Source organism: Physella acuta, unplaced genomic scaffold (assembly GCF_028476545.2).
Source record: "Physella acuta isolate Inbredline_101_S28 unplaced genomic scaffold, ASM2847654v3 ptg000011l, whole genome shotgun sequence".
NCBI classification, from domain to species: Eukaryota; Metazoa; Mollusca; class Gastropoda; family Physidae; genus Physella; species Physella acuta.
Genome location: NW_026731531.1, coordinates 132,856 through 144,871, shown reverse-complemented (window position 1 = coordinate 144,871; position 12,016 = coordinate 132,856). Strand labels below are relative to the sequence as shown.

At 37.9% G+C, this 12,016-nt stretch overlaps 1 protein-coding gene across 1 annotated transcript; it reads left to right on the top strand.

Annotated features, from left to right (window-relative positions):
• Positions 1-2,737: 2,737 nt before the first annotated feature.
• On the top strand, positions 2,738-11,737 carry LOC131932194 (sodium-independent sulfate anion transporter-like). Its single transcript, XM_059289094.1, has 14 exons — positions 2,738-2,848; positions 3,595-3,788; positions 4,570-4,672; positions 5,015-5,323; positions 5,855-5,948; positions 7,168-7,343; positions 7,939-8,011; positions 8,819-8,930; positions 9,136-9,332; positions 9,549-9,607; positions 9,961-10,063; positions 10,255-10,388; positions 10,934-11,033; positions 11,667-11,737. Exons 1-14 carry the CDS (start codon positions 2,738-2,740, stop codon positions 11,735-11,737), a joined length of 1,836 nt encoding a protein of 611 aa, XP_059145077.1.
• The last annotated feature ends 279 nt before the right edge of the window (positions 11,738-12,016 follow it).

Below are 12,016 nucleotides of genomic sequence, written 5' to 3'. Positions count from 1 at the left end.
CACAAAGATTCACTCTTGTTTGTGCGCTGACATATTGCTGGGTGCCAATGTATGATATTGTATTTAAAATGGTAAATGTTATTTTTTATGCTATGTGCTAGAGTAATTACTCAGTTTTAACACTAACAGAATTTAAACGTGTACACACATACATAGTATCTTTAGTTAAGTTAAAACTTAAAATAAGAGATTCATTAAAACAAGACTACTGACTTGTTCGTTTGAAAATATTCAACTTCGGCAGCAGCATAATATAAAAGATAAAAATTTGAATCATTGTACGCCTATAAAATAAACTTTTGTTTTAAAAATGGTATCGAAAATAAATTGTCCTAAAACTGTATAGATAGAATAATATTTTGTAAATGTGTTACTTTACTCTCTCTTTCACTGATCAGTTTGCTAATAAAGATGCAATGTAAACATGATATGCTTGTTTGTTGTGTTTATGTTGTGTTTATGTTAAGTTTATCAACAAAACAAATAAACCTGATCACGTGATAACAAGTGTCTGAACATCGATGTCTAAGTTATAACATCATATAATAACTGTCAGCAACTCTTTGGCTAAAACACAACACAACTACATCGTTTTTTTTTTTAAATCTAGCCCAGCTTGACATTAAAAGAGTTGTGCCAACCCGACACAACATGAACCTGGTACAACCCAACACAACATGAACCTGGTACAACCCCCACACAACCTGAACCCCACATGAACTTTGTTCAACCCCATACATTGTGCCGCCCACATAAAGTTGGTTCGATCCACTACAATATGAACCAACCCACATCAACATGAACCAACCCACATCAATATGAACAACACACATCAATATGAACCAACCCACATCAATATGAACCAACCCACATCAATATGAACCAACCCACATCAATATGAACCAACCCACATCAATATGAACCAACCCACATCAATATGAACCAACCCTATCAATATGAACCAACCCCATCAATATGAACCAACCCAGATTAATATGAACCAACCCCATCAATATGAACCAACCCACATCAATATGAACCAACCCACATCAATATGAACCAACCCACATCAATATGAACCAACCCACATCAATATGAACCAACCCACATGAATGTGAACCAACCCACATCAATATGAACCAACCTACATCAATATTCGAAGTTCAGTACAATCAAAAGCTGATTAAATGTTGTTGTTTTTTTTAATTTATTTAACCTATTTGCTCTACTGAAGTTTATTTTTAAGCAGACCCAGTACCTTGCCCGCCACCACCACACATTTCTCTTACTTATTAGTACACAATCATATAATTAAATCCAATTAAATGTTATCGTAAAATATTACCCCCACACTGCGTCCTAAAGCGTTAGCTAAAGGGAAAACTTTGTTGTGAATTCAGGAACAATCACTACAGTGATAATGCTGGTAGGAACACTTTGTTGTGATTTTACGGACAATCAGTACAGTGATTATGAAACAAATCCCACCACTACAGATTGACCTCAATGGGCGGGAAGTGAGCGGAGGTCACTCGTGGACGCAATCAAGGTCACTTCACCAGCAGACGTAGGTCGTCACTGGCCACTACAACACCGGGAAATTAAATCCAACAAATTAGATTTACCTTACTGACATAATTAAAATATCTTTGTTAACAAGACAATTCATGTATCATTAAATTCAAACATACGTGATTGCTCCATAATGTACCGAATCTCTGTTTTGAAAGGACAATCTAATGCTACGTACATTCAAGTCAGTACAGTGATCAGCCAATAACTTGGGTGATTTTGTCGTCAGAACTAAATAAAGTTGCATTCAGCTTTTATAAACAAAGTCAAAGATAAATCTATCATTAAAATTCTGGTTTAATGGTTTCTTTTATGGAAGATTTGTTAAGCTATGTTTAAGTAGAGCTTATATTTGAGTCATTAAATGTTGATTGTTGTACGGATTCTTCTAGATTTCGATATTGCTGCTTTGGCAACATGAAAGTGTGCGACTAGGAATAATAAATACATTTTTGTGTGACCTCTTTGTAAGAAATAGTTTATTTACCACGTGACCTAAAGTTCGTCTGAACTAAAAGTAGGTCGTGTACAGAATTCACTTCATGGTCACAAAGTTGGCCCCAGCTGTTTCACGTGTGGCGATAGGAGGGGTCTAAAGAGGGGTGGGGGTAGGGGGATTGGGGTGGGCTGAGGTCGAGGGGGGGCGTAGATAGGTGGGGGTACAGGGAAAGGGGTACATGGTAGACGGGGCGGGGGTACAGGGGGTGGGGATAGAGGGGCGGGGTACAAAGGGTGGGGGTACATGGGACGGGGTAGGGGGAGCGGAGTAGAGGGGGTGGGGGGGGTTGAAGAGTCAGAGGGGTGGGAGAAGAGGGACGGGAGTAGAGAACAGTTTTTTTTCTGCTTGACTTTACTGTAATCATAACCTCATGAGTGACGTCACTACAATGACGTACGGCAACAATGGACCGGTCAGACGACGTGACGTCACAGATTTGTTTTCCAGTTTAATTCCAGCCATTGTTCTTGCTGGGTATAAATGGGTCGAGCTTAGTCCGTTGGTCAGCCAACTTGTAGCTACCACACTGAGAGCTTGGATATATTTCTCTCTGCTCTGTTTTCACATTAGAGTTACCGTATTCACAGACAACACAAAATTCACCTTGCGAATTACCTGGGTACAACCAGGGCTGTTTACTTCTGTCAAGTTTAGCGACACGGTTGAATGGTCTTCACGATCAACTCGGGAAACTTGAAGCCAGAGTCCCAGAACCATGGAGGACCGGATGGGGTCAAAGTTGATCAGCTGGACACCGCTGTACACATGGGACAGGAGGTAAGTTGAAGTACTCACTCTTGTATTGTGTATAAGTGGGGTTACAGGAGAGTTGAAGTACTCACTCTTGTATTGTCTATACCTGCCGTACAGGTGAGTCTAACTACTCACTCTTGTATTGTCTATACCTGGGGTACAGGTGAATTTAACTTCTCACACTTACATAATTTATACCTGGAGGTAGATGAATACAACTCGATAGATCGTAAATCTACAAATAGTTGAATCTGCAGATATTTATCTTTACAATATCCATCAAATATTTATACGATTTAAGAAACATCTACTGCCATTATAAACAGAGAATATACAAGCAACTAAATACAAATAAATAAAAAAAGTGGACTTTTGGAATACGGACACGTGTAAAACAAATCACCATATTAAAAGGTGTCTGAAGAATTGTGCCTATAGTAGCGTCCGTCACTATCATAACTGCAAGGCACATTCGTCTACTCGCATTCAATTAATTCAATTAATTCAATTTTTTTCTGTATTATAAAACACACCTAAGTGTATTTAAGAGCAGGTGCTAACGCTCTCTACGTTGTTTATGAGAGTAGGGTATATTGATAAGGTTGATGCCAGAAATATGATTACAATTGTTGGAAGGGTTCTTCGGCTGTAAACTATTTTTAAGAAAAAGTGCTTGATTTTTATTTGCTATTCGCAAGTTGTCATTCGATACACTCACGGAAATCTACACAAGTTGAATTTTAAAGCGTCTTTGGTTTATTTGTTTTAAGCCGTGTATAGTGGTTGGGGTCAACGGGTCATCCAAGTTTGACCCCAGTGTCAAGGATGACAAGGATGACACGTGCACTCAGGAGCTGACCCTCCGGTCTGCTGTAGAGCGAGCCAAAGATTGCTGCAGAAGTTGCCTGACCTTGGACACCCTCAAAAGTCGCTTCCCTATCATCTCGTGGCTGCCCATGTACAGGTAGCTCGCTGTTATGGTGTCGTGTTTTAGACGGTATTTTGTTTTGTGTTTTGTACGGTATAGTTTGTTTGTTTTGTGTTTTGTACGGTATAGTTTGTTTTGTGTTTTGTACGGTATAGTTTGTTTGTTTTGTGTTTTGTACGGTATATTTTGTTTGCTTTGTGTTTTGTACGGTATAGTTTGTTTTGTGTTTTGTACGGTATAGTTTGTTTGTTTTGTGTTTTGTACGGTATAGTTTGTTTTGTGTTTTGTACGGTATAGTTTGTTTTGTGTTTTGTACGGTATATTTTGTTTGCTTTGTGTTTTGTACGGGTTTGTTTGTTTTGTGTTTTGTACGGTACAGTTAGTATTGTGTTTTGTACGGTATAGTGTGTTTCCATTGTTTTAGACAGTATAGCGTATTACAATGTTTTATATGTTGTGTTTTATACGGTATAGTTTTTTCACAATTTTATAATTTATACGATATAGTTTGTTTTTCTATGTTTTAGGCAGTATTGTGTGTTACAATGTTTTATACAGGGGCGTATTTTAATCGGTACTTTCTTTTATTCATAGTTTAATATAAGATGTTGGGTTATGTATGTAAGTTTTTCTTTATGTGGCGGGTTGCTTTGTACATGTTTTATGTGGCGTGTTTGGCTGGTGCGGTATACACATAACTGTGATTTAGCCCATTGTAAAAAAAAAGACATGTTTTCAAATTTCTTGTCAGCATATTAGATGTTAAACTAACTCACAAAAACTGGATCTTATTGTTTTTGTGTTCGTTTCTCAACAGCTTGTTTAACCTACAATGTGACATTATCGCCGGCATCACCGTGGGTCTGACCCTCATTCCCCAGGGTCTGGCATTTTCTGGAATCGCTGGCCTGCCAACACAGGTGAGTCTACATGTGAGGGAATCTGTGGTTGGGCAGAAGATACAGGTTGACTGGTCGTCACAACAACTTTGGCAGACGGTACATGTCCAACAGTCTTAACTAAGATTCGAAAAACTAATATATAAGCCAAACTCATGTCCTAGTATTTTGTTACTAAGTTTCTTAAACTTAAATAATAAAACTCAATTATTCCTATGAATAAACCTAACCTTAACTACAATTTGTTATATTGCCACGGTTAACGTTAACAGATACGAATAAATGGGTTCTGCTGTGCAGTATCAATCTGTTTCAAGTGAACATGGGTTCCTCATTCACTTGAAGAGTTCTCTTTTATTCCAGTACGGCCTGTACTCGGGGTTCATCTGTACATTCGTGTACACTTTGATGGGCTCAGCTAAGGACATCACCATCGGCCCCAGCGCCATCACCTCACTGCTCACCGCGTCCTTCGCCACAACCGTGTCCCCTACCCTGCCCAACGGTGAGAAGGACCCGACCCTGCCCATACTGCTGGCCTTCACCACGGGCCTGGTGTTTACAGCCATGAGTTTCCTCAAACTTAGCATCATCGTCAGCTACATCTCCTTACCTGTCATCAACGCTTTCTCCTCGGCCGCCGCCATCACCATCGCCGTCAGCCAGCTAAAGGTACACAACCGCTTTTGCTTCGTTACATAACAGTTCTATAAATTGCATTTTTTTTTTAAATTTAGTTTAAATTTCATGACTTTTTCCTTTTATATTTTATGATTTACTGTAAGTTTACATTTTTTTTATATACTTTGTAAAAATATCATGACGTGTTATGATCGGTATGGTGCTGGCATATTTTATACATTTTGTCTCGCAGTCCTTGCTAGGTTTAAAAGGAATTCCCAACGACTTCATTCCCTGTCTAATCGATATAGGAAAAAAACTGCACCTCACAAAGTAAGAACTTATCAACAATTACAATTCTTACATAAACAATAATAATTTCATTTTATTTATTTCAAATATTGATATTGTTTTAGAAATATATACCAGCTAGTATTTGGCCAGTAAGTAAATGACACCAATTTATACAATTCATAGACTAAAAGAAAAAAAAGTCGTATGATAAAATTTACTTTTAACGTTTACAGTGTGTGGGACCTGACGATGGGTTTGACCTGTATTGTTGTTGTTGTCCTGTTGAAGAAACTACGAGAGATCAAGTGGAAAAACGACCCTACCAACCCACCGTCCCTGGCTATGGCCATACTACAGAAGTCTATGTTTATAGCTGGAGCTAGTAAGTGATGGTTTTGGTGTAGGGGGGGTATTGTGTAGACAGTTCACGCTAGTCACGTGTAGACATATTACGTTAGACTCGGTTAGAGAGATCACGATAGACATGTGTAGACAGATCACGTTAGACACGTGTAGACAGATCACGCTAGTCACGTGTAGATCATCACGTTAGACACGGGTAGATATATCACGCTAGACACTGGTAGATATATCACGCTAGACACTGGTAGATATATCACGCCAGACACGTGTAGACAGATCACGTTAGACACGGGTAGATATATCACGCTAGTCACGTGTAGACAGTTCACGCTAGTCACGTTTAGACAGATCACGTTAGACACGGGTAGATATATCACGCTAGACACTTGTAGATATATCACGCTAGACACTGGTAGATATATCACGCTAGACACTGGTAGATATATCACGCTAGACACTGGTAGATATATCACGCTAGACACTGGTAGATATATCACGCTAGACACTTGTAGATATATCACGCTAGACACTGGTAGATATATCACGCTAGACACTTGTAGATATATCACGCTAGACACTGGTAGATATATCACGCTAGACACTGGTAGATATATGACGCTAGAACCAGACTATATAGACAGATCAAGTTAGACTGATCTCATCCCCTTCAATGTGAAATAGAATAACCTGACACCATCTCATGATACTACAACTTAACGATCCATCACGTGAGACTTTATCATGTGATCCTTTACAAAGTGTCAGCTTATGACGAGACTCTGTCACGTGACTATTTCAAACGTGACACTCTATCACATGCCACTAATAACATTTTGTCTATCTCTAGGTATGTCTCTATATACCTGTTTTGCTATTTGTGTAGGCATATGAAGAATTTAGTGACGCTCTGAATAATTATAGAAGCACAATTAGAACAATTGAAAACTCAAGTAGAAACCCATTAAAACTATTGAAAAAAATATTTCAACACATATTTTTTGGTTCTCTATACTTTAGAATTTTTTTTTTTTTTTTAATTTTCACTAAGACGTAGATCTACGTTGTTTGTGTAAAACTGAACTAATGTCTAAGTGTTGATGTAGAGCCTTAGTCGGTATTGGTGCTGCCGTTTAATAACATCGCCTTTGTTTTATCCTAACATTAAACAACCAATGACCTTCCATCTTTGATGCTCTGAACGATCACCAAACTAACGATATTTTCTGTACCCTGCCCAGGTTCCACAGCTATAGTGGTCATCCTAGCCTCCATACTCTTCTACATCCTGGAGATAAACGGCATCCACGGCATCACGCCAACAGGTAAAATCAAGCCAGGTATGCCAGACTTCCAGGCTCCAAAGTTTGAAATCAATATCGGTAACACGACGATGACGTCATCAGAGGTTTTTGCTGTAAGTAACAAGCACGTCTTTATAAGGGTTGATGTGATAAGCACGTCTTCATACGGTTTGATGTAATAACCACATCTTTATAAGGGTTGTTGTAATAAGCACGTCTTTATAAGGGTTGATGTAATAAGCACGTCTTTATAAGGGTTGATGTAATAAGCACGTCTTTATAAGGGTTGATGTAATAAGCACGTCTTTATAAGGGTTGTTGTAATAAGCACGTCTTTATAAGGGTTGATGTAATAAGCACGTCTTTATAAGGGTTTTTGTAATACTAGTTGATGTAACAAGCACGTCTTTGTAAGGATTGATATAACAAGCATGAGTTATAAGGGTTGCAAGTGTGAGCACGGATTTATTATTTTAGTTATTGATTATCAATTATATTTCTTGTAATTTTATATTAGACACGTTTAATGAAAACTGTATAGTAATCAATTAGCGATTTTAACATCATAGTTTAACAGAGCTTGCTATAAATAACACCATTAACTCTCGTCCAAATGCCTCTCACTTGTGCATCTTGTAAGCGTCTAGTAGGCTCTGATTGTAACAAGTATATCACACGGATTAATAAGATATATCTTGATACATTCAGAAACTCGGGGCTGGTATAGGAATCGTCCCCATCATCTGCTTGATCGAGGCCATGTCTGTTGGAAAGTATTTCGGTGAGTCGATACATTTTTAAATAAATTGATTAAAAAACAAAGTATTTCGGTGAGTCGATACATTTTTAAATAAATTGATTAAAAAACAAAGTATTTCGGTGAGTCGATACATTTTTAAATAAATTGATTAAAAACAAAGTATTTCGGTGAGTCGATACATTTTTAAATAAATTGATTAAAAAACAAAGTATTTCGGTGAGTCGATACATTTTTAAATAAATTGATTAAAAAACAAAGTATTTCGGTGAGTCGATACATTTTTAAATAAATTGATTAAAAAACAAAGTATTTCGGTGAGTCGATACATTTTTATATAAATTGATTAAAAAACAAAGTATTTCGGTGAGTCGATACATTTTTTAATAAATTGATTAAAAAACAAAGTATTTCGGTGAGTCGATACATTTTTAAATAAATTGATTAAAAAACAAAGTATTTCGGTGAGTCGATACATTTTTAAATAAATTGATTAAAAAACAAAGTATTTCGGTGAGTCGATACATTTTTATATAAATTGATTAAAAAACAAAGTATTTCGGTGAGTCGATACATTTTTTAATAAATTGATTAAAAGACAAAGTATTTCGGTGAGTCGATACATTTTTTAATAAATTGATTAAAAACAAAGTATTTCGGTGAGTCGATGGATTTTTTAAACTCGCTAATTAAAAATATGATTCAACGAAAGGAAACTGTTTTATACGTTTCCCTTCAAGTGGCACAACCCATTGTTTAACTGTGCCATCTCTGTCGTCGACGTGTTTAGTTACACAAGAAACATCTTAAAACCATTTCTGTATCTTTCAGCCCGTGTCCACAAATACAAACTGGACCCCACACAAGAACTGCTGGCCTACGGCGTGGGAAACTTGTTGACGTCATTCTTCCAAGGCTACCCTGTCACTGGAACTTTCTCCAGGTAAAGGAAATCTTTTTTTTAACCGTCAATTTCTCTCTACTCTAGCCCAGCTAGACAATTTATCTACTGTAATCTCCATCAACCTAGTAACTGCTGAATAACGTAAATCTCATCTCCGTGATTTAAACATGTATTTTTATATTTTGATTCAAGCGAAAAGTTAGAAACAAAGGTTCAAGTACCAAAAATGTATTTTTTATTCCAGAACCGCCATCAACGCCCAGTGTGGAGTCAAGTCACAGCTCGGCTGTGTCCTCACCGGAATTATCGTCATCATCTCCTTATCCTTCCTGACCCCCCTCTTCTACTACATCCCCAAATGTGCTCTGGCCGCCGTCATCATAGCCGCTGTCTTGGCCATGGTGGACTTTACCACAATCAAGATGATCTACAAGGCTAACAGTGAGTGACGTGTTTGCTACTTGACAGAGATTTGTTATTAGTTAATGTCAATGCCACAGCGTTTCTTATATTCAAGACTATTCAATATCTCCACTCGATAGCCCACACATGACAATAATATCGAATTATTTACGATATTAGAATTTACAAGAGGTAAATAGTGATCGATATCGAATATAAAACGTGTTACAAAACGAGTACTTCCTTTTATTTCAGAGCTTGAACTCTTGCCGTATGCTATTACATTTATCTGCACACTTGCTATTGGTATACAGGTAAGATCAACGTTGCTACTCATACTTCTAACCTAAGTGTTGATTATTCTATATTTAATATATAAGTTTATAATATCATTATATACATAATTGTTGCCATTCATTTCAGTGGGGAATATTTGTTGGAGTTGGCATTTCCTTATTTATTCTCTTGTACCCCATATCTCGACCTAAGCTACTGGTAATTATATTTTTATATTTATTTTACATAGTCGAACTTTTGATTATTTTAAAAAATTCTTAGCGTTCTGTATTTTTATTGTGTGGTAATTACTAAAATACGCACGAAACAAGCTTTCATTAATCTGATGGTGATTAACATTGAGTTCTCTAATATCTGCTACACCTTTCAGTTCTCCAGCCAAGAGGGATTTTTTATCGTGACCCCCACACACGGACTGACCTTTCCTGGAGCTGAGTTCCTGGAGATTAAGGCACTGGACAAGGCTCTAAATGGTTGGTTGATTGTCTTATCACCTGCTTTCTTAACACTTGCTTTTACCAGACCCTGTGATATATTTTATGGTTATGGATGGATAAAAAATTTTTTATCTTTCCATTATGGTGAAAATAAACTGATAGCCGATGTTAGTTTACGTTAAGACTATGTAGGCCCACATGTGTATTTATGCTTGATATGGTTCCAGTGGAGAAGCCCCACATCGTGATCCTGAACATGGAGCACATCTCAAACATCGATTTCTCGGCAGCCCAGTCCCTCAGGTCTCTCATAGTGGAGTGTGAGTTCCATGGGATGAAGTTGATTCTTGCACAGGCACAGGTGAGTTCCATGGGATGAAGTTGATTCTTGCACAGGCACAGGTGAGTTCCATGGGATGAAGTTGATTCTTGCACAGGCACAGGTGAGTTCCATGGGATGAAGTTGATTCTTGCACAGGCACAGGTGAGTTCCATGGGATAAAGTTGATTCTTGCATAGGCACAGGTGAGTTCCATGGGATAAAGTTGATTCTTGCATAGGCACAGGTGAGTTCCATATATATATATATATATATATATATATATATATATATATATATATATATATATATATATATATATATATATATATATAATTATCTCAAGCGTGTTACTTGGTAAGTGTTTTAGAAGAAGTGTTAAAAAGAAATAAGAATTGATTTTTGCCACTGCTCCCATTTTAAGCAAGCACAACAGCATCATGGACGTTTTAACCGAAAATGTATCCCTATGCATGTAATTAGAAAATATTAGACATTATAATTTGGTTCATATTTTGGTCTTAAAATTTAGACGTATACTGTGTTTATGAATTTTACAGAGAAAACATGTTTGTTTCTATTGATAGAAAAAAGCTCGCCGACAACTCAAGAAGGCGAAGTTGCCGAACTTGACACTTGTTAAAACTTTGCAGGATGCGTTTGACAAGTTTTCAAAACCTTTGAAAGGTGAGTGTCTACTACCTTACATTTTTTTTAAAACTAAACTTTACACATAATAAACGTAAAATGCATGGGGAAAGATAGAGAGTGAAGCAGGGAGAGTGAAGAAAAAGTGTGAGGAGAGTGTGGAGATAAAGAGAGTGTAGCAGAGAGATAGAGAGAGAGAGAGAGACACACAGTGCGAATGGTTGAGGTAGAGTTACCCCTTCTCATCAGCACTTGGGGGAGGGGTAACGCGTAGAGTCTATCACACCATCGCTGTACCACCCGCCCTCGCTACCAACACCCCTACGAATCACACCATCGCTGTACCACCGGCCCTCGCTACCAACACCCCTACGAATCACACCATCGCTCTACCACCCGCCCTCGCTACCAACACCCCTACGAATCACACCATCGCTGTACCACCGGCCCTCGCTACCAACACCCCTACGAATCACACCATCGCTGTACCACCCTCCCTCGCTACCAACACCCCTACGAATCACACCATCGCTGTACCACCCACCCTCGCTACCAACACCCCTACGAATAACTGACTTTGGTACCCGAAGGAAATAATATATTGTTTTACAATTATGAAAATGTTCCCTATATCTTCTGTCCACCACCCCCCCCCCCCCGCCACACCCCCAGATTTTCACGAGCTTGAAGTCCAAGCCCCCACCGAGGAAACAGGTGACGCCTTGATCATGAGTCGCTTGTAGCAGACATCGTGGCGCTGATGACTCTAGGACTGTTACTCTGAGACTTCCGCTCTGATGTAAAATAACATATTCATGATGTTTTTAATTGCTGTAATGACATGTTTCTTGTGTGTCGCTTTGTACTGTAAACACCCGCGCAAATCTTCTAACAATTAGAATGATTCTTTGATTAATTTTATTACAAATTGTTTTATTGTTTACATTACGTCAAATTGAGGACTTGTTTTTTGTTTTGTTTTAGATAGTATCATAAGTAAATGTCGCATGTTTTAACAATTA